General features: G+C 29.8%; 1 protein-coding gene across 12 annotated transcripts in view; it reads right to left on the bottom strand.

The window, feature by feature from the left end:
- LOC106066811 (intermembrane lipid transfer protein VPS13A-like) overlaps positions 1-24398 on the bottom strand; it is a 91140-nt gene that overhangs the window by 43937 nt on the left and 22805 nt on the right. For 10 of the 12 annotated variants that reach the window (XM_056031741.1, XM_056031742.1, XM_056031748.1 and 7 more), the window contains 34 exons: positions 24330-24397; positions 24085-24243; positions 23754-23846; positions 23446-23503; positions 23174-23295; positions 22881-23062; positions 21267-21411; positions 20969-21092; positions 20734-20831; positions 20345-20481; positions 19600-19691; positions 19151-19263; positions 17540-17677; positions 17244-17311; positions 17053-17131; positions 16557-16644; positions 15588-15705; positions 14671-14845; positions 14373-14414; positions 12454-12595; positions 12039-12099; positions 11634-11736; positions 11421-11556; positions 10932-11011; positions 9583-9725; positions 5551-5663; positions 5124-5234; positions 4600-4703; positions 4211-4249; positions 3798-3929; positions 3299-3376; positions 3004-3039; positions 778-998; positions 527-674 (listed from right to left, as the gene is read on the bottom strand). In XM_056031741.1, the coding sequence (XP_055887716.1) occupies positions 527-674; positions 778-998; positions 3004-3039; positions 3299-3376; positions 3798-3929; positions 4211-4249; positions 4600-4703; positions 5124-5234; positions 5551-5663; positions 9583-9725; positions 10932-11011; positions 11421-11556; positions 11634-11736; positions 12039-12099; positions 12454-12595; positions 14373-14414; positions 14671-14845; positions 15588-15705; positions 16557-16644; positions 17053-17131; positions 17244-17311; positions 17540-17677; positions 19151-19263; positions 19600-19691; positions 20345-20481; positions 20734-20831; positions 20969-21092; positions 21267-21411; positions 22881-23062; positions 23174-23295; positions 23446-23503; positions 23754-23846; positions 24085-24243; positions 24330-24397 (3746 nt within the window). The remainder of the gene's footprint in view (positions 1-526; positions 675-777; positions 999-3003; positions 3040-3298; positions 3377-3797; positions 3930-4210; positions 4250-4599; positions 4704-5123; positions 5235-5550; positions 5664-9582; positions 9726-10931; positions 11012-11420; positions 11557-11633; positions 11737-12038; positions 12100-12453; positions 12596-14372; positions 14415-14670; positions 14846-15587; positions 15706-16556; positions 16645-17052; positions 17132-17243; positions 17312-17539; positions 17678-19150; positions 19264-19599; positions 19692-20344; positions 20482-20733; positions 20832-20968; positions 21093-21266; positions 21412-22880; positions 23063-23173; positions 23296-23445; positions 23504-23753; positions 23847-24084; positions 24244-24329; position 24398) is intronic. The other 2 variants (XM_056031746.1, XM_056031747.1) reach the window with 2 other exon arrangements.

Genomic DNA, 24398 nt, shown 5'->3' with positions numbered 1-24398 from the left:
TCAGGCAGAGTTGTGTTTACTGAGCGCCTAAAGGCAGCATGGAAAACCAACTCCTAGATACACCCTCCCCCCCCCCCCCCCCACTGGTCCACAAATGAGATTGGACCAAAGCGCTCTGAGCGTGCTATAAGCATGAAAGTAGCGCTATATAAAAGCTATAATAATAATTTTTTTTTATTGTATTAGCTATATAAAAAACATCATGGCCCAAATTCCTTTAGATGTTATAGGGATTTTCTATTATAAGTTAAAAAATATTTTCTATAAAAAGTTTTCAATATTAATAATCTTTATTATCCATAAGGAAATTTGTCTTATAATTTGTGCATTACACCAAACAAAACATTATAGCGATAGAAAACCAAATATACATTTACACCAGACCCACCCATAACTTACATGTGAAATGTTTATATTAGATAGTCACATTTTATTTAATGATTTGATGTAACATTATTTTAAAGCTATTACCAAGCAATTTTGCATTGAAAAAGCCAATAAACAGACGATAAGCATTTAAAGATACCTTTACTTTTTCCAAATGTCCAAAAATATCAAGTTTTGTTTTTTCAACAATTGGTTCCATTGCCAACTTTATGTTAGCTGTAAAGCTAAGAGGTTCTAATATAATATGCATGATTTCAGTTGAATCTTCCACAAGGTTAAGACAAACTCTGGAATACAACGAATAATATGAAAAACTTAACTTTATTTTACTTTACACAATTTAAATACAAACATTATTGTCAATGAAAATGATCATAGCTAGACTCTAACCTTTGAACTTGTATGTTGCTAAGGTTGATATGGATGTCATTCAACTCTTGCTTGACATTGTCAAATAAGTTGACAGACAGAAATGAGTTTCTGATATTCAGATTGCCCAACTGTACCAGGAGCATTTCAGTAGATTGTGAATCATGAGGTAGAAGCAGTGTTGGAGATCTCACCTGAATATTGATGCTGACTCTCAAATTATTAGACTGAAAGTCATTGACCTTTTGGAAATAGCAACAAAAGTAGTCCAAAAAGTTCTATATTTACATCACTGAAATTAGGATTAAAAGTAATGCTTTGGAAAAAAAAATTCTTTTAGATCTGTCTTCATAATGTCATTGAGAAAAACTATGATATCTTATTGAGCACATTTGTTGAAAGGACATGAAACTATTGAGCTTTTCGGTTGAAGCATTAACACTTCATCAAAATTTAGAAACTTAAATGTTTATTTAATGTTATAATTTCAGGTTGAATGAACAATGCTTGAAAAAAAACAAAAACAATGTGAATTATATGCAAGAATGTCAAATTAAAAGAAGAGTTCCTACTTCTAAATTGAATGTTGATTCTCATTTTTATTCATGTCAAGTGTTGTTTTCATTCAAGAAATATCAAATAATAATAAATGATGAACAAACAATAACTTTCAATGATCACAATACAATGCTTTGAACTAGTTCAGCATTAAAATGAAATGTTTGACTTGATATATAGTTATTTATCCATAATTACATTTTCATAATCAAAACAAGAAACTACACGGTAATGACCAGCCATAGAATGACTGATTATAAAGGTGAAATTTAGAAGATGATTTTATTGATGAACAGACAATGATATAGTGAGTGAATAAGATCAGGGTAAAGGATCCATAAATAAAACTAGCAGAAGAAACTAAAGTCTGCAAAGACTCTGGAATGAAGTTATATAATAAATTGATATCTCTACTGTGAGATTATACAAATCCATATGTCTTAATGAAGTTTTCATAAACTTCTTACTTGCCTTATTATTTACTTAGACTTAAAAATCAGCTCAAAAAACAAAAATATTTTCAATTTGGCAGACCATTTTCAAACTTAGGTTTCATAAAATATAAAAATTGTTAAGGCCCTTACAAATGCATGATGCACCAAACTAAATAGTATGTAATAAATTGTATGAACTATAAACACAAAATAAAATGTGTAAAAGGTATTGAAAACAAATTGTAGGCCAACATTTAAGCATGTAAAAAATTATGTACAAAAAATAGTTGATGAAGTCTATTTGAAAAAAAAAAAAAAACTAGCTAAGTTCAAATTCTGGAAAATTGGAGAATGGAATTACTGATATCCAAATGTAATATTATGAAGAAAAAAAAACAAGCTATACATGAAATGTTAGGGAGCCCATGGTAGTTAATCTTTTAGTGACAACTGCAGGTAAAGGACACATTTTGGCAAGACCATAAATTGGATATCTCTCTATCCTATATATATATATCTAGCATTAAAACTCTTTGTCTTTATTTTTTAAAATTTTGTTAGCAGAAGAGTCAGGTGAAGAAAATGATGAAATTAGCTTTTCCATAACTTTTTTCAAAACAAATAGAAATCACAAATAAAAAGTGTTTATTGGTAGTTTCTTAATTATGTCACAGATATTACAAATATTATTTCCCCTTTCCAAACAAAAAAGATGATCTCATCCTATGCATATCTCTGTATTAATCTGAGCATTCATTTCAATTTAATAGTAAGACTATACCACGTCATGTACAGTTATTGGAGCAGTTAAATAAAGTCCTTAGAATTCGTAAGACTAACAAGATTCCATGAAAGAAGATGGCAAGATTCCCTACAATAAATTAGTTCTACACCCCACAAGCAACTCTAGCAGTGAATTAAGATTAATGTCTACGTCCATCAGAGCTTCCAAAACTTTGTTACCATGGGCAAGGCTACAACAATTTAGTGATTCTGCCTGTAACTATGCAAGTAAGTTTTGAAAGCTCTGGTTTTATTAATTAATAAAGAAAAAAAATAGATTCATCCTCATTTTCTATTTATTTATACATCTAAACAAACATCCATTTTATCTATGCCTTATCTTTGGAAAATCTCTTTTTAAATATGACGACATTTTTGTTGTATTTGTAAGAAAAAAGGTTAGGAGGGAGAAAACTGTTCTTATCATCTTAAAGCATTGGCTACATGCAATCTAAAACAACTCAAGAATTACCTGGGTCTGAACTATTTGTGAGGACACATCAATGTTCTAGTAGTTTAATGTGTAAGAGAACAATATTTTATTAGTAGTCTTGATATTTGCTGGTCTTAACATTAAAACAATACAATCTGAAAACATTTTCTTTATTTCCTAATTTTTAAGAAATCTAAACTTAAAAAAAAATATGTTAAATTGCTATTCCCATTAATGAGCACTTTTTTTTTTTTTTTTTTTTACTTTTGAATGAATTTACAAATATTAATTTATCTTCAATACTTTTGAAATAAAGAAAAAAAAAACTATAAACCTGCTTTGTCACTGTGTGTAGTGCTGTTTGCTTGGCAGTTTCTGTCATTTCTTGATTGATAAAAGGCTCAAAGAATCGCTTCGATGGAATAGAAAAGATTGACAAATTATTTCTCTTGTATTAGAATGAAAGATTAACGTTTAAAATAAGCTTGTCATTTACAAGCCTAACTGAAATGTTTTACATCTAAGCTACATATAAACAAAAAATTTATAAGCTATTTTATATTTATTTAGACATTAATTTTTAAAGTAACATCTTATTTTTGTTACATCATATACAAATAATAATAGCAACTTAATAATAATAATTATTTTTACTAATTTGTTTTATTGGCTATTTCAACAAATACTTTTAATCTTCATCTCTTACGATGACTTTTTCTTTAAATCAATTTTTAAAATCTCTACAGTGTAAATGAGATTCTGAATATAAAGAACAAAAAAAAAAAAAGTACATTTTAGAAATTTAAAACAAATTGTTTTGTTGAAAGTCTTACAGTTATTTCCCAATAAAATTTTCCAAGTATAGCTGCCTGTATTTGTCCTAGCCACAATCGAATACTGTAATCTAATCCTTGGTTAGTTTCTGTTTGGTCGTAACCACTGGAACTTTTGTTGTATTTCACAAGCTGAAGAAAATACAAAGAAATCAATGAGTTCAAATAGTCTTCTCTCATACAAGATTTAGAAACCAATGATTAGAGGTACAAACAATATTTCATGACTATGAGGCATACATTTTCAGTTAAGAAAGATTGGACCACAATGAATTGAAACTCATATCTTGGAAATAGTTAAATGAAAACCAAAAATGTCTTAGGTTGTATAATAAAATGACTAATTTACATGAAAATTAAAATGACTAAAAAAAAATAATTCAAAATATGATTTTTATTTCTCAGCTCTCTACCTTCAGATCAAATACACTGTCATCTTGAAGTAACAGAATCTGTTAAGAAAAAATAAAATTGATTTAAATTTTTTTTTTATGTAAAGAGTTCAAATAAAGAATATATTATTTCTTAATTATGTAAAAGAACAATTAATTATTTTTTAGCTGCTAAAATTGTGAAAAGTTAGGTTTAAAAAATGTATAAAAGTTTTTATTACAAAGCTTATTATATCAAGTCACTCTATCTTTCTGTCTGGTAAAATGTTTAAACATAATATTTTTCCAACACCCATTCTTAGATTAAGTTAAAACTTTGCATAATTATTCATTGGCGAAGACAATACATGAATCAATAAAAAATTAACCCAAAAGTCAAACAATTAATGAAAATAAAAAAATATTCTTACATTTTGATAAATGGCACCAGCACTGCAGTCTCTGATACTTAAATCTTTAAGTCGCGACCTCAGGATTATTTTAGAAGGTTTAGCAATCAGACACCCTTCAAAACCTAAAGATAAAAAGAAACAAATCTGAATTTACACTATCAATACAATTGAAAAAAACATAAATTTATTCAATTTTGCAAATCCAATCATGAGTTTAAAAAATGCTAGATTATAATTATAGCTGTTAAAACTTGTCAAACCCTCACATCATATAAACTTTGGAATCCAGAGTGAAAATACAATAAATACCTAAAAAAAAAAGAGGCAAAGAAAAGAGGCAAACAGCCAAAGGATTCCTAGGATGTAAATAGCTGGACAACTGATGTCAAAAACTAAAAAAGCTGAGGTATCCTAAAAAAAAAGGAAATACTATAAATACTTTAGGCTCAGGCCACTTATTAATATTTTCTTTTCAAAACAAGGCCTTCAGAATTAGAAAAAAAAAGGCTTTGCTTACAACTACAGATAATAAGAAAACTTACCTTTCACTTTGACTTCAGCAAGTTGATTATCAGAGTCAGTCAGTTTTATTGTAATATCTTCAAGTTCAGCAATTAAATGTATTTTGGTTCCATTGGAAGGTAAATTATCAACTGAAATAAAATATAATGTTTGTTATGACCTTTGATCTTTACATAAATGATGTTAACTTTTGATGTTTCTAGCTAATAGTTAATAAGAGTATTATGAGGCCAGATAATTAAGCAACAAACTTTACTGTCCATAGTAAGCCTAAATGTAAGAAAAGCCTAGTTCTGGAAAATTCTAAAATTCTGAATAACAAGCTTAGACTCTACAAGGATTTGAAACTTGAAAGCTTAATTTTAACAGTCAAGTGCTTGACCAACTAACTAAAATACAGATTTTTTTTTAGGATCAAAAGTCTTTTCTATTGTACCTACAATTTACCTTGATCGGTAATGTTGGTGATACGTTTTTTAATGGACACTTTATCTTTCATGCTGATTTCAGAAGTAGTCATTATGGAACTGCTACTAGTCTTCATGTCCAGGCTCTGAACACTGTACAACATAGATAATGCTATTTACACTAAGTACAGAACATGTTAGCTCTGAACACTGTACAACATAGATAATGCTATTTACACTTAGTAAAGAACATCTTAGCTCTGAACATTGTACAACATAGATAGTGCTAAGTACAACATAGAGTGTTAAGTCAACTAAGTAAAGAAGATCTTAGCTCTGAACACTGTAGTACAACATATATAGTGCTAAGTACACTAAGTAATAAAGATCTTAGCTCTGAACACTGTACAACATAGATAGTGCTAAGTCCACTTAGTAAAGAAGATTTTAGCTCTGAACATTGTACAACATTGATAGTGCTAAGTCCACTAAGTAAAGAAGATCTTAGCTCTGAACACTGTAGTACAACATAGATAGTGCTAAGTACACTAAGTAATGAAGATCTTAGCTCTGAACACTGTACAACATAGATAGATTAAAGATTTTCTGATAGGGAGAGAACAAACTGTAATAATAAATGGCTCTAAATTAAATCAACACCGCTAACAGTAAACTCAGGTGTACCTCAAGGGTCTTGGGTCCACTACTATTTTTAATTTACATAAATGATTTACCAAATTGCATTACTTCAGGAACAGAAGTTAGATTATTTGCAGATGATTGCATAATATATTGAACAATAAAAACAACACAAGACACAGACATTTTACAAAGAGAATTAGATGAATTACAGAAATGGGAATCAAATTGGAGCATGTCTTTCCACAAAGAAAAATGTCAGTTGTTAAGAGTAACAAAAAAAAACTAAAACAAATTAATTCCACTTATCTTATTCATGGCAAACCAGTAACACAGACTAAAAACGCAAAATACCTAGGTGTTATAATAAATGAAAAACTGTCACGGAATCCACATATTGATGAAACTATAAAAAAATCAAACAAAGCATTAGGATTTATAAAAAGAAATTTCTATAAATCAAATAAGAACATAAAACTAAAATGTTATTTAACCTTGGTTAGGCCAATAATAGAATATGCATCCTCTGTTTGGGACCCCTCAACTCAAGAAAACATTAAGAAACTGGAACAGACACAAAATAGAGCAGTGAGATTCATAACAAACGAATATTCACATTTGACTAGAGTAACACCTTTAGTAAAATCACTAAATTTAGAAAGCTTTCAGGACAGAAGACTCAAAAGTAAAATAGCAATTATACATAAAACACTGAACCATAATCTTTAAATACAAAAACAAAATTTAATAAAATACTCTGAAAGACACAAAGATAAAGGCACATTCCTCGTCCCATATGCTAGGACAAATTTGTACAAATACTCTTTCTTTCCTAGTGCTATTAGAGCATGGAATGGGTTGCCTGAGCTAGCCAGGAAAACCAGTGACTTGGCAGAATTTAAGTCATTGGTTAATATGCATGACTAAATGCATGACACGTAGGACGTAAACATCTTCTTTTTTGAAGTAATGTCTGTATTATATAAGATAAGAAGATAGTGCTAAGTACACTAAGTAAAGAAGATCTTAGCTCTGAACACTGTACAACATTGATAGTGCTAAGTACACTAAGTAATGAAGATCTTAGCTCTGAACACTGTACAACATTGATAGTGCTAAGTCCACTTAGTAAAGAAGATTTTAGCTCTGAACATTGTACAACATTGATAGTGCTAAGTCCACTAAGTAAAGAAGATCTTATCTCTGAACACTAAACAACATTGATAGTGCTAAGTACACTAAGTAAAGAAGATCTTAGCTCTGAACACTGTACAACATTGATAGTGCTAAGTACACTAAGTAAAGAAGATCTTATCTCTGAACACTGTACAACATTGATAGTGCTAAGTACACTAAGTAAAGAAGATCTTAGCTCTGAACACTGTACAACATTGATAGTGCTAAGTACACTAAGTAAAGAAGATCTTAGTTCTGAACACTGTACAACATTGATAGTGCTAAGTCCACTAAGTAAAGAAGATCTTAGCTCTGAACACTGTACAACATTGATAGTGCTAAGTCCACTAAGTAAAGAAGATCTTAGCTCTGAACACTGTACAACAGTGAAGCCCAAAATACGGGCCAGATGACATGGTTTCATCCGGCCCACCAAAACGTCGGTGTATAAAATTAAGTGGTTGAAAAATGTATTTTTACCTACGTTAATGCTCTAATTTTTTATCTAATGGGTTTGTACCATGACCTTTAACATTTGTGCATTTATGAGATGGGACTCTGAATGTAGAATCTACAAGGAAAAGTGAGAGGTCCTACCGTCCTTTAGTTGTTTGCAAAACATTATACAAAGCCAACAAGTAATTGTTCCTTAAAAGTGTGGCTGAAAAGCATTTTAAACTGCATTCATGATTTGTGCAGCGAAAAAAAAAATTGTTAAACTACGGGAACTAGCTACGAATGTTTCTACTTTCTAATAGTTTCAGGTGAATTACATTTCATTTCTGTATCTTGCTGTACCTTTTGGTTGATGTGGCCCGCGATACGAATGTTGGAAGTTAAAATGGCCCGCAGGATGAGTAATGTTGGGCATCACTGCTGTACAACATAGATAGTGCTAAGTACACTAAGTAAAGAAGATCTTAGCTCTGAACACTGTACAACATTGATAGTGCTAAGTCCACTAAGTAAAGAAGATCTTAGCTCTGAACACTGTACAACATTGATAGTGCTAAGTACACTAAGTAAAGAAGATCTTAGCTCTGAACACTGTACAACATTGATAGTGCTAAGTCCACTAAGTAAAGAAGATCTTAGCTCTGAACACTGTACAACATTGATAGTGCTAAGTCCACTAAGTAAAGAAGATCTTAGCTCTGAACACTGTACAACATTGATAGTACTAAGTCTACTAAGTAAGAAGATCTTAGCTCTGAACACTGTAGTACAAGATAGTGCTAAGTACACTAAGTAATCTTATTTTACTTCAATTAAGAATGAGACATAAGGTTTACAAAGCTTAAATTATTAACTATACTACAATCTAGAGTTGACTGATCTTTTTTCATTATTATTTATTTACACATTATAGGATTGCAAAATTGTCTTTTTTATTCTTAAGAGATTTTGTACATTTTATTTCTATCTGTCTTTTGACGTGTGTCTAAATCACTTGAAGAAAATGTTCATCTGTTTAGTTAATTACTCAACAGAAGAGAAAAATATTTCAAATCAAAATTACAACCTAGTTGATATTTGATTGGCAGTTGTTTTGTTTGTTTTTGTTTTAAAAGTTTCCCCAGGGTCTATTGATGGGTCAGAGGATGTAGGTAGAAAGAGATGTAGTAGATAGGAGAGTGACTTAGCAGAAATTTAGTGAGACGTCAATCATTATTTTGTAAGAACCTAAAACTTTACTTTGCATTTTATTAGAAATACCAACATAAAGTCAGTGTTACGTGGCATATAATAAGTTTACTGGATCTGACTGTGAAGTTCTACAGCCCAAGCAGGATAAGCTACTATGCATTTAAGGGGAAAGAAGTGTGTGACATAAAATGTACAATTGTTATTCAAAAGCAGATATTTGTAATGTACACAGTGAACTTAATTATTTGTCAAGATTCTAAGATCTTACTTATTTTTTGAAAAGGTCAGGCTCAGGATAGTATATTTTACTTTATGAAAAAAAAACAACAACTTTTTACTGCCAACTGATTAGAAAACTACACTTAATAAAGATCACACCATCAAAAACAATTGGTAGGAAGTTAGAAAACAAAGCATAGAAACGTTAACCTCACAAAATCAATCATTTGAAAACATATTACTTCACTGATTCTTAAAATAAGAAACATCACTTTCAATGTTTTCTAACAAAATTTGATCCCAATCAATTTGTCATTCAATTATTAACTATCCAATTTTAATGTCATGTGAAGTACTTCTTGAAATATTTGTTGAGAATGTGACTAATTACCTGGACATAATACTTTGAAGAAAAGCATTTAGATACATCATACTGGCTTGGTCAAAGAGTGTTGAGAGAGAAAGAATCTTGATTTTTATTGCATGTTCAACTCCACCATAATAAGTGGCAAAGTCTGGACACACTGGATCAACCTGGAAGTTCAAAGAAACATTTTTTACTCCCCAAGATGCATCATTTTAAATATATATTATTTAGTTGCATAGTAAAAATGTTCTTAATCTAATAGTGCCGCTTTCATCAATAGGTGAACACGTCATTTTCTTTTTTTTTATTCTTGTGTACTAGTTGCTCTCCCTTTGTCGCTTCAAAGTTATTATTTCAGATGACGTCAAATTTTTCTTCTTGGTTTGTTAGACTCCATCTTGGGCTGTAGAGCCAAGTGTATCTTTTGAGCCCCTGAATTATACTGGTGCTTATGTTATTGAATAGCCTTAGCGTAGGCTTGTTATATATTCTTGAAGGATTATTTGACCCCTGTTTAGGGTGAGTTTTATTTCACATTATAAAGTTATTAAAATATATGTATTCGGTTGTATTCTTATTTTGTAGTTAGATTAGAGGATTAGAAGAATTTGTTATTTGTCTTTCTATAGGGTTTACGTCTCAGGTTTCAAGACTGAGGTTTTCGTCTCAGGTTTCAAGTTTTGGGTTTTGAGGTTCCAGATTTCTATGTCCAGACTTGATGTTACATTGTGAGTTTTGATGCTACTCTTAAATTTGATTCTTCATTGTAGTGAACATTCGTCTTGGCTAGAAGACACCTGTGATACCTTGATCAGATTATTGAAGTGAATCATTCTCTAACAGAATGAAATATTGTGAGGACAATACTATTGGATACCATATTACAATGTGGTTATCATTGTATTTGAAATATTAATTCAGTATTTAATTGGAACTAGACTATGATTTAGTAATTTCTCATATCATATTGGATCTATATGTACTTGTATTCATTTATCATTATTATTAGTCATATGTCATTTTCATTGTATAAATTTCATTTTATTAAATTCATAGTTTACTATCATCATACACATCATTTATTAGTTTATGTACAACTGGGTGTATGTGGTGTGTCTGTTGGGCTGAGCTTTGGGACTAAGAGTAATAATCAGATATAAATTAATTATAACACGCAAACACATTGCAATTAATATTACTTTTAATACCTAGACATATTAATATTCAGTAATTAAATCAACAAAGTAACAACATATAGTATGCAGATATAAAAAGTATAGGAACATTTTTTAAAATTTTCTTAAGGACTTAATGCCAATCTCAAGATAACTTCCATACTAAATAAAATATTATATTTGCTCAGAGTAACATACCTTTCTGTAAACAATAGACATCAAATTATTGTTGTTGACTGTGTTTGTACTGAGTACTTCCATGTATTCCCCTGAATGACCTAGTTATAAAACAATGTAAGATACAAAAAAAATACTTCCATTAATTTCCCTGCTGTACTTGTTGACTAAGCAAAAGCAAAAGATTCATTAAAATACTCTTGAAATAAAAAATGCTTCCTTTGTGACACATATCTATCTTTAAATTAATCATTTCTAAATATTTTACAATGTGTAAGTGATTAAATATTTAGAGCTAGGCACTTTTCAATTTAATTTTTTTTTTCTATCAAAAGCCTCCATGATTGCTTCTAGGGCAAAAGAAAATCTAAATTAGACTTTTATAATATTTTATAAGATTTACTTTGTCTAAGAAATAAAGATTAGGAACCTGATTATTTGATAAAAAAAACTTTTGAAAAAGAGATTTATAAAAAAGAGTTTAACTAAATCCTTGTTTAAATCACTAACCAACATGTATCTTGTCAACCAACTGTATGCCACCTAATGTTGTATAAGCTGCATAACCATGCACTGTAAGAGCTGAATCAATCCGCAGTCTGTCTATGCGAATCATAAGATAAGCTTTCTCTTCCTTGTCCATTTCCTGAAAATATTTTTAGTATTAAAAACTTGTACTATTGTATGTCCAAGTTACAAACTAAAGTAAATGTCTATACTTACTTTAGAAAGATTGACAACTAGTTCTCCGAGGGACATTCTCATCAACATGTTTATAGTATTGGCTACAGATGCATTGTCATCTACAGACTTAATAGCGAGCATGCTTATAGGGGGAAGTAAGAAAAAGTGGGCGGATCAGTCAAAAATTACATTCACTTAATCAATGACTAAAATGTCACAGGAAAAGAATTTAAATACTACTTATACAATATGCCACATTCTAATTCTAGTGTAATACTACATTCAACATATACTACAATACCAAGTTCTTATTCTGTAATACAAATTCTAGTAATACTATAATACAATATTCTAGCTATACTATCTTGTAGTTCAAAACTACAACATTGAACAATACAAGGAGTGAAGAAAATGTGTTCCCATTCAAAACTACTAAAAACCTACTCTGAAAGTTTATCAAGTTCTTCATCTGAATAATCTGATGCTGAGTAAAAAGGCTCATCTCCTAAGAATAAATAGTAAAATTTTACTTTGAATTAAATTATTTATGCAATGTTCAACAACAATGGATCATTAAAATAGGCTTCCTCTAACACTAAAACATTTTACATTCAATCAGATAAGTTGATACTCAACAAGAAATAAAATAAGTGACTCTATGAAATACAAAAATAAATAAATCTAAATTAATTCAAATATAGACAATCCTCTAAAAATGAGTTTATAGGAATGTATTTTTTAATGAAAGAATGCAATAAAAAAATTAGTTTAACTAAATCAGACCATTTCAGACAGACATAAAGGAGACTTAATCAATTTTATAACCATTTTATTTGACACTGATTTGCTTTGTACTAACCTCTTGTATACATCAATGTAGGTACTTTAGATAGTGATCTCCTAGGTCCATCCACTTTATTGACTAGTGATCTACCCAGAACTGACCTCTTGATACACCTTAACTCATGAACATCTGGTTCTAGTTGGGCTTCTGCTAGATCCTGAAACAAATCAGGATGTCAGTCTCTTATGTTCAAAAAAAAATTTTGTAATTGATAGGTGACAAAGAAATAAGAAATCCAATTCAAATGAATCATTAAAATCAATCACTTTAAAAAAATAATAATAATGACTGACACTTTGATGAAAAAATACTAAATATAAATACTAAATATTGCTTGGCATGCCAAAATCTAAAATAATTTCACAAAGTATAAGGATTACTTTCAAAATAATATGCACTAAAAAAATAGTTACATAAATCTTAAGTGTTTATTTCTGTAATTATTTTCCATTTTTCAGAAAGAATTGTTCATTTTTTCACATTTGTACATTCTACCCTGTTAGGATTAAACTTCAATAATATTTTTGTTTGTAATCAGAAAATGTTACTTTTTGAATAGAATTATAGGAGAATGCATGCTCTTTTTTATGCAACACAAATAAATACTTTATAAAATGAAAAATTATTTGATTTAATGAGGTAAAATTAACAATGGTATCGTTAATTAGGAGAGAAAGAGTTAAAAGAACATTGATTAAACATAGATCAGCAAATTTAAGATTTATACACAGAATAAAAAAGGTGTTGACATAATATGGTAGTAAAAGCAAATAATACTTTTTTCATCTTGGGATAAAAATATCAGAAGAAAAAATATGAGACCTAAAAATATTGAGAATAAATGTACAAACACTGAACATGAAAAACATCAGGCTGTGTGACTTGTATAGAATAGTAGAAATAGTAAATTTTAAAATGTTGACACTGGAAGCTACTTCATTAATTTCCTAAACTGAGGCCAGAAGTATACATTTAACACACATCAAGCCTGACAATTAGATGGTTTCAATAAGTAATATGTCTTTGAACAACTACTATTGACCTAAAACTTCTAAACTACTATTAAAACTTAAAAAAGGCTAAGGAATAATGATTTTAAACTATGAACCCAGTTTACAAAGTGACCGGCCAAACAAAGTGATCTATTGATATAACTAAAAATCATGAGTGATATTCTGGCAAATTAAGCTCTGAATGTTTATTAATAGAAAAGGTGTCAAACATAATATAAACTTTACTAATGGTTATAAAAGTTTGTGTGTAGACTGTATTCATATTATTTCAAACCAGAAGATATTTAAATGATTTTTTTTTCATAAAAAATCCTTAGATTAGATAATGTAACTACAAACCCAATAATTATGTCAATCACTGTATTTTTTATTTAACTTGATAACAAATTAGATTAACATCAATAGTGGGTTTTTAACATGCAAATGTAATCCATGATAAAAAAAAAGAATGATTCATAACATTTACTATTGTTTTATAAATCAGCCATACATTTAGGATTTAATATTATAAGGAATCTATGGTAATATTTAACAGAACCTACCACAATACAAAGTACCAAACTTCAAAATTTTCTATCCCTTACCCAATAGATATGCATCAAAGCAAACGTTTTCTACAATCTCATGGATTTGATTTTATTTAAATACAAAATATGTTTACATGGTTATAAAATTTGTTTTGATTTAATGCAACAAGTTACTTCAGTTTATTTTCAATTAATTAAAATCTGATTCTTGACAAAATCACATAAAACAATGAAAGTTCAAAGAAAGATTTGCAGAGGAACATTTTTTGCTTAGTACATATTTTTTAAAAGAAACAAAAAGAAAACCATTTCATTCTAACATTGCCTGATCTGTCTGCCAACATATTCAAAAGCAGCTTCTCCCAGCTAAACAAATGTTAAAGAAAAATCTCACCAAAAATAATGCTGAATCGTCAAATACTGAATAACCAGTTTTCTAAAAATACAAGACAATTATATAGACAGGGAGGACAATCAATCACTTGGTGTAAGACACAACTACATATCAGTATAAATGGAAAGTTTTTTGGAATCACTAATACTATTATTATATCACAAAAGACAACATATATTTGGATTAAACTTTAGACAAAACAATACTGATGACAGACAACACTGACTGTGGTTTACTAACTCAAAGATATATCTTACTTTTAGCTAGAAATTAAAATGTACATAAGAAATGTGCTTACTAAATGAAAAGGTGCAAGAGTTGAAGCACCATGACTATCAGTCATATCTTCACCAATAGTAGCAATGCTAGAACTAGTTGGAATTGGAAAGTTCCTGAAAAATGTTGCTAATAAAAGCATTCTTTTGTCTGAAATATTGATTTCTAGAGAAGGTATTTTGGCCTCCAGTTTATGTCTGAAATTTGAAAACAAAATGTTTAAATAGATAGCCTCATTCAACATACAATCAAACCTTCTTATTATTATATTAAACTTAATCAAGTAGACTCCATTTTATCAAGCTATACAAAGTTCAATTTAACTGAATGTTGGTAGATTCAATTTTGTGCAAGATTAAAATCAACAAATATTTAATACATTGAGAACACAATTTAACAACTTTATGCTCAAGTTTGGTTTAGTTCAATAAGTAAAAACAGATCTAATGGTGTGTCAGATGAAATGTTCCATGAATGTTTGTGGTATTTGACCTACTCAACTGTTTTTGTTTTGATGACAAACATGACTCATGTTTCTCATTATTGCTTTTCAAAGAGAGAGCAAGTTAATATATTAAACAATTTTTTGAGTATTACATGTGATTTAGAAACTGGACATTTCAAGTAAAATAGGATAGCAATGAACCATTTAATAAGCAAATGAATGAAATGAGTTCAATATGATAGAATAAAACTCCCATTAATTATGATCTGGCTTGATAAATACAAAAAAAGCATTTAAAATAAAAATATTTGAAATAGCAAGATTTGAAAGGGAAAAGATGAGATAATTTTTCTGTAACAAATATTTATAAGAACAGTTTCAACTTGAAAATGATAATTATCCTTCATATAAACCAATTCAATAATTAAATAGCAATAGAATAACTGTATAAAAATGTGCTATGAAAACAATGAAAATAAATTAGCTAAATTTACCTTGGCAATTGTGTAAAATCTGGCTTAACTGCATTGAAGAATGTTATAATCAATTGGACACTGGGAAGTATATGAAATTCAGAATTCGATTGAATCTGTGCTGTATGCCAGTCATCAGCTGATCAAACAAAAAGTTAATGCTAAATTATTTTTGAATGCAATATAAATATATGATAGTAATAAGAAAAGTTGAAAGATGGGAACATTACGTAGGACTGCAAATTTATTCTCCAAACTTTGAAAGGTGGTGTAGTAAAGAAAGTAAACAGAAAAAGTCATCAGAAAAATGGAAAAGAATTCAGTGCAGACTGGGGAGAGGATGTACACATATTCACTGTGTTCCCATTATGTACATGCAGATTGACTGATAAATAAGAAAGAAAGCAAACAAAAAAGATGTTAATGATAAAAGGATGATTTCAAGATTTTTTTGAAAGTCAAAGTTTTTTTAAAAGTGCATGTTTTTTTTTGTTAGCAAACTGAATCAATATATGTGTTCATGGTCCTGCAAACAAATAAAAGAGTGTAGGCGAAGACAATATGTTTTACATGATTCGGATGTTCCTTCAGAGTTGAAGATAGTTTACTTCCTAGTCCAAACCTCCCGCAGGACGACAGGGGATGGGAGCGGGCAGGGTTTGAACCCTCGACCGTCGATAAATCCGAACGACAGTCCAGCGCGCAAACCGCACGACCAGGCAGCCAATAAAACTTATATATCTTGAAACCTACTTATGGCGATAAATTGAAAGAACCATCTATTAATAAATAAGTAAATTTTCAAAAATAAATTTTACTATTACTGTGACAACAACAACAAAAAAAAAAAGGAATGTAGACACATAGTTTTCATGTGAACAAATAAGCAACTAAGAAAATTCAATACTAAATTAATTTTTACTTTCATAATGATCTAAGAAAATTTACTATTACACTCTTTATAATAATCTAGCTATGCAAGACACTTACCAGAATCTGCTAAAAGGACTTTAACGTCACTTATCTTCATATTGAATTGATCATAAAGTCTTGATTCTATCTCAGACATTGTTGCATCCTGTTTCATTAGTACATTAAAATATCATTGCATAGTTAATTTTTTTATTATTTATTTTTTTAACATTTGAAAACATAGTAGTAGCTCAGTTAAAAAGAAATATCCAAAAATTTGAGAGTGAACTTACTTAAATTATTTTTATACTATCCTGTTAATTCAACAATGTCAATTCTTATTCTTAGAGAAAAAAACAACAACTAAATAAATAATTGACATGAAACTGCACAGAACTATGACTCCTTGTTTTTTGTTTTTATCTAGACTTTACTTACTTTTTTTTTTATGAAACCTCTGTTTCCTCCATGTGACAGTTTATGGAATTTGACTATTTGAATCTTTTCAGTTACTTAAAATACTATTACTTTGTAATAGAATATGATTATTTCAAAATAAATACTAATTGTCTACCTCTAGTGACACATCCTTAGGTTGCAGCTCACTTTCAATGCGCAAAGTGCCCAAGTCAATGATGAGTACATTACCACCTCTATAGAGTCAAAGATAATTTAGAAGAAATTGTCAAAATTGTCAAATTCTTTCGTAACACAACATTAAAAAAGGAAAGAAATATGAGATAATAAACTACTAGAAATGTGTACCTGTGTAATGTTCCATATTCAGGAATGACAATGTATGGTGATCTCATGTTGAGGGCAATGTGAATTGTCTGGTAACAAACAAATGGACAAAAAAAGTCAATACTATTTCACTTAGTTAATGAAAACTTCAAAAACTGAACTGAAACTGAACATAAATTTACATATAATTTCTATTTTCTTTTTAATACACCAATTCTACATAAATATACATAATATCTAATTAATAATGGTGGAGCACAAAATAAATAGTTCAAACAAAGCATGTAATATTAAAACACCATCATAAGGTTTCTTACTGTGTGAGTCTCTATGATATACTGGAGTCCAGCCTGACTGATATGAGCCACATTGGTCAATGTTTTGTAAGCAGCTGACTTGATGTCTAGACCACCTTGAGGAAGTTGAAAGAAAGCTGTCACTTCAGAAATAGAATGCTGAAATAAACACAATGTTATCTTATAGAATGCTGAAAGAAACACAATGATAATGTATAGAATGCTGAAAGAAACACAATGATAATGTATAGAATGCTGAAACAAACACAATGATAATGTATAGAATGCTGAAACAAACACAATGATAATGTATAGAATGCTGAAACAAACACAATGATAATGTATAGAATGCTGAAACAAACACAATTAACTCACTGATTAACTCAGTCACTTTGGAACATCTAGCCAATAGACAACAGTCTGCCTTTTTCAAAAACTCAGAGCAGCATCTATTAAGATGTTTGTATCCAACCTTTGTTTTGCTACTTTTTCTACTTTAATTTGTTTACTATATTCTTTATAAAAGAGCTATTGAACTTTAGTTTACTTATGTGAGTCATGTGTGCTGAACTTTTTTTTCTCTAATTTAATTAATAATGTTTAAGTGTAAAAATCATGAAGGCTCCACTAGTCTTGGTCACATTGGTAAGTAACCCAAAAGATTTCATTTTAACAAACTTTATAATTCTTCAATAATTTATCATAAATCAATAGTACTAATTGAAATTTAGGTCTAGAAATCTAAATTACTAGTCTGGTGTGCTGCAGATGAAATAGAATTATATTGCTCTAAATCTAGAACTAAGCTTTTATCTCTAGATCTAGAGTTGTCTTGCACTAGGCAATAAAAAAGAACAGACATGTACATGTATTAATTCAACTGTTAAAAAAAATGTTTGTAAAATGTTTTACATTTTTCGGATGTTCCTTCAGAGTTGAAGATAGTTACTTCTTAGTCTAAACCTCCCGCAGGACGACGGGGGATGGGAGCGGGCAGGGTTTGAACCCAGGACCATTGATAAATCTGAACGACAGTCCAGCGCGCAAACCGCACGACCAGGCAGCCATCCAACTGTAGATAATATTGGAGTACCCTACTTTTGACTTATTGTTAGTAATGAAGAATGGGTAGAAGCTAGTAGGTTAAGCAACCACTTTACTTTATGTTTACTAATCAGTGATTTATCCCCAGTTTTTGCCTGTTTTATCACTATTTTAGTTGTTAATAATATACATGAATTTTTTATTTTTTTTTCAAAAAATAGCATTTTTTTCAGAGGTGCTCAGTGGCTGAGTGATAAAGCACTTGGCTTCCAATCTGAGAGGTCCCAGGCTTGACCATTGGCCATAAACAGATGACCTTAATATTATCGTCCCTATAGATCGCAAGGTTTGAAAGGGGCCCTTTACTTCTTAAAAAACTATTTCACACACAAAAATCAAGCCAAGTGCAAAGCTTTTGTTAAAGATTTACAGATATGAGTTAAGTATTGAATTAACAAAATAGTTATAACATGACTTGCACATTCTAATTTACTATTCCATTTATCAAGTTATCTATTAAAGGATTTACAGATCCTAGCAACACATTCCTTTATTGCTTATGATATTAGATTATATTACATTACACACCTCATCATAAACTATTTCCACTGGCTGTACATTTAGACTAAGTGAATAGTCAGCATCCATGTAAAGTGGTTTAGATTCAAAGTCTAAAGTGAAGACTTGGTTGACTGATGGAGCTAAAAGAAGAACATTTTTGAAAGTTAATTTCATAGAGAATTATATAATTTTGTTCATAGGAAGAAGCTAGCACCTGTCATTGTTCATTGTGTGTGTGAACTTCAATGTTACTTTGTATAGAGAAATTCCAATGATGACCAGAAGTGTGTAAAAGTTAAACAGGTACGCTGTATTTTTGTTGTGGTATGAAACTAAAGTTGAGTTGTTGGACAAGGATAGTATTATTTATGTTCTTTTCAGTGTAGCAGTTACAACCAAACCCCAATCTAGTGGTGAAACAACTAATATATTTAAAGTTGTAACAGCACCAAATTAGTAAGGCTTCTCAAGCTTACCATAAACACCAATGTCAGAGGTCAATATGGGAATTAATTCATGCTCTATAGAAGCTCCTTCCACAGCAAAGCTCTCTGTATTACAAGATATCCTAAAAGTGGAGTGGTATTAATTACAATATATGAACAAAAAATTATGAACACTTTTTTTTATGCAAATCATTAAAATATCTAGAATACTTTCTGTAATCTAATATATGAAGTAGAATGTAGGCATGTATGTCCTGCATAGCAATCAAAACTGGTTGACCAATCTTGATAAAACTTGGCACAAATATTCTTTAGATCATGGCGGAGACCATAGGTCCTTCCCACAGCCGGAGGGCCATATAAATGTAAAAAATACCTAAATTTATCGCTAATAAAGAACAAAACTTTTGAACAAATTGGGTAAACCCATTTTCACAGTATTTTATATTAGATATCAATATGTTGGCTAAACTAGTATATCCATTTTCTCACTATACTTTTATTTTTATGGCAAAATAATTTTAAAAATATGTAGGGAATATTTTTGATGTAGATCTGAATCCAATAATACCCAAACTAAGGCTTGCAGACTGAAGGTCATATCTGGCTAGTATTTAAATAAAAGGTTATCAATAATAATGAAAATATTTTTTTTTCAATTTCCAAGGGGGATAACAATTTATGGAGAAACACATTCACAATGGTATCACAAAAATGTTCTGCTTCTACCTCATTTACCTTGGCCTTGCAATCTAAAGTAAGACTTACTACTGACCTAAATGCATTGTTTCCAGGCCTGTGTTCCAAAGTAGACAAAAGATGTGTCACAGACACTTGGAGAATTTTTTTGCTGTAGTTGACCATAGACACACAACATCTCTTTAAAATGACTTGTATCTTGGATGCTACATACTGTTGAAATAAAAATGCACCCGCAGCTAAAAATACTATATTTCAATGTACACAACGTCTGCTCAATAAAATTGGAACAATAAATATTCATATTGCAGGTGGAAGTAGAGTAGATGTCTAAGCCATAGTTGATGTAAAACTATTTTATAGTTACAAATGTGTTTTCTTGTGTTTATTTATTTAAAAAGTCTAATTTTAACCAGACATCAAAACAAACCAAATCATGTTAATGTTAATGTTGTATTGTTTTACCTTTTTAGGATAATTAACATCTCTATTAGAGTCATCATAGCCAATACCAGCATATAGTTTCTCTTTTTCCTCTGATGTAAGGCTCGACAACCAATCTTCTGTTAAAAACACAATTGTAATATGTAATTATCAATATTGTAAAATGTTGATTTAAGAATGAAAACAAATATTGGTAATTAAAAAAGATTTGCTTTATGTAAAAAAAAAAAACTTTGTTAACACTCTCAGGACTTACTTGAATGTTCTGTCTCCACATCTAGTGTCACATCATCTTCCTCAGAACCCCACAGCCACTTGCTCAGCCAGCTTTTCTTTTTCTTAATAGGTTGCTTGGCTTTGTCTGGTGCTTCTTTAACAAACTGTGAGCCAGAAACATGTGTTCTACATAGAGCTTACATTAGTGCTTTCTTCTAATTCCATAATAAAATCTTAAAATGTCTAAAGATGTAATTGTTATAAAATGGTTTTATAAATACAAAGCATCATTTAGCATAAATACAAAATTATTTCTATCACAAACTAATTGGCCTAACCTCAAGTTTTGCCTGCTCTTTTGCAATCAAAATATTTGTCACATCCAAATGTTCTTCTAGTTCTTTCAGTTTTTCTTGTGTTGATTTATTTCCAAGGTCTCCAAGGTATAGTTTATAAAGGTTTTTGTATTGATTAAACCTGTTTCTATTTGGATGTCAACAGTTTATAAAAAGAAATTAACTAACATACTTAAAGACAAACATGTCTTGTCATAGAACAAAAACAAACATGTCTTGTTAAAGAAAAAAGACAACATAACTTGTTATAGTACAAAAACAAACATATCTTGTTATAGGACAAAAACAAACAAGTCTTGTCATATCTTCTTATAAAATACAGACATTACTTCAAAAAAAGAAGATGATTACGTCCTCTGCGTCATGCATTTAGTCATGCATACCCCAACTACAACCTTTTCCTTTTCTTAACTGTCTAATTAGTGCAAAAAGGTCTAGTTTAGGTGTAAGTAGATTCATCAAAGCATGTTTAAAAAATCCAGCACTTAACGGAGGAGGTAGTCCAAAAGTTTGAGCCCTCAAAAACAAAAACAAACATATCTTGTTATAGAACAAAGACAAACAAGTCATGTTATAGAACAAAAACAAACAAGTCTTGTTATAGATCAAAGACAAACATGTCTTGTTACAGAACAAGGACAAGCATGTCTTGTTATAGAACAAAGACTAACATGTCTTGTAATAGAACAAAGACTAACATGTCTTGTAATAGAACAAATATAAACATGTCTTGTTATAGAACAAAGAAAAACATGTCTTGTTATAGAACAGTAGAACATGGAATCAGAGCTAGCCTTAAAACCACATTTTGCTTCTAAATTCCATGTAAAAAATGTTTGTGTAGCAGGTTAAGTAAGGAACAAATCATGTACTTTTAAATAGCTTCCATTCCAAAGCTATTTATCCTTAACTTTTAAACTTGTCTAAAAGTTAAAATAAATGCAAAGATGTAGGATATAAAAAACTAGTAAAACCCCTCCTTTGCAGTTAAAGAAAAACACATAATAAATTTCTATTTATTATAAAAAGTTTCTTTCAAAGAAAAATCACATTAATAAAATAAAATTAAATCTGTGACCCTTACATTTTAAGATGTGTTTAATGAGACATTTCAGATGCTGCAAAATATATATTATAACAATGTGTCTTAATCATCCCACTCAAATGTAAACATAATATTATTATTATTAAGGAGGAGGGCAGTATTTCACATGGCTAAGCAGTGCTAACTGTGATCTACATTTTTAGCCACATCCAGTACAGACCATACCCAATGTCTGTCAATGGTCAGTTTAGATTTGCTATTCAATATTAACAAAAACTTTATTTTACAAAATGTATACAATATATATTGTATCAATGTTCTACTGTTTGATAAACTGTAGAGTTATTTTTAATAAATCCCTGATACAAAGAAATATAGAGAAACTGATTTTCTGTAGACAGAAAGTTGAAAGATGAATGAAATATTTGTGTAGACTTTGTAATCATAAAAAGTAATTATTATGAATCACAAAAAGAATCTGCAGAAGAAAAAAATAAATGAAGTTGCTTAAGCATTGATAACAGTGCTTGCATCAGCAGAGTGGCACATACCTGTGAGCTCTGATCCTAACCCAGGAGTATGGACGGATAACTTCTTCCAGCACTGCTGAATAGGCATAGATCCACCATGATCTGGGACTTACTTTCAGACTAATGTTGGGATGATATTTGCGATAGCGTTGATTCACACGCATTAATTTGAAGGAATCACTGAGGTTTATCAGATTCAGAAACTGAAATAAATTTGAAAGTGATTTATTGACATTAATAATTTATGACCTTAAGCATATAATAAACTGAACTAACATAGTGATTAGTACATTACCTGTTGATTAGTACATTACCTGTTGTCTAGACAGTAAAATTTCAACTTCTTCAATTGTGAAATCCATGAAAAGTTTAGGTAAGGTAAAGTTGTTATCTGTATTAACAATGAGACGGGCTTGTGCTGCCACTGGTTCCATAACTGTAAATACATTTTACAAACTGCAGCGTTATTTTTTTAAACAGTTCATTCCTTATTATTATATTTATCAAATGAAGAAGTATATCTTATTGTTAACTTAAAAATAAAATAAATAAAGTAAAGTATGGTGTAAGAAAAACATATACTTACTGAAATCTAATTCTTCCTCAAAAATAGTATGAGAATCAATGGACATACGTAGAAGATTCTGTAAGTAATTAGATAATAATTAAAGATAAAATGATAGCTTACCACAGTAACTTGGATTCACATTAATCATAGCATTAAAATATATTATTAAATTAAGCATATCAAATAAATATTAGATACAAAATTTAAGTTTCTGAAAGTCTGAGATAATTAACTAATACGGAATTACTTTTTATTGAACTTTCCTGAAAAAGAGCCTAGAGCTCAACAGCAAAAAGCTGATTAGAAGAAGAAGAATAGAAATTTACCCTCCAGCCATCTGTATTGAGTCGTGTTTTGAGCAGATGTTGTTCTGGAACATAAGGGTTCCAATAAAGAGACAAATCATCCATTTTCAGCATCTTGAGTAGGAATAAAAACAAAAAGCTTATGTAATGAAAAAAAAAAAATGATATAATAAGATAGCTTCCAAGTTTACTTCCCTTTATGAACACCAATTTCTATCAAATAAATAAATAAGTAAACATGAATTGACATTTATGGTAACAGGTATATTTATATTTATGTTAATAAATAAATATTGACTTTTAAATTTGAACTGCTCGTAGCATATAGAATAAAATCTTAATGTAATCAGACCTTGTGTATCAAGTTGGGAACAGCGTCAGAACCTTTAGGCTGCCAGTGTGAATCAGTGGAACAGACCAACAACTGTTTGAGCATAACACCACAGGCAAAGGCATGGTCTCCATTAGTAATTGTGTCCTCATATCTGATGTGAATGTGGCGAACTGATATCTGTATGAGACCATAGATGAAAGACTTATGAAGTTTAAAAGATGTTCACATGTATTAAAGTGTTTATAAATCAGTACTTTACTTACCTGTAATCTATTTAGTAGGCTAGTGGTGAATTTTTCAACAAAGCTTGGATTATTGTTTGATTTAGACAC

This window comes from Biomphalaria glabrata, chromosome 6 (genome assembly GCF_947242115.1).
Source record: "Biomphalaria glabrata chromosome 6, xgBioGlab47.1, whole genome shotgun sequence".
Lineage (NCBI taxonomy): Eukaryota > Metazoa > Mollusca > Gastropoda > Planorbidae > Biomphalaria > Biomphalaria glabrata.
This window is presented reverse-complemented; position numbering and strand designations above follow the sequence as displayed.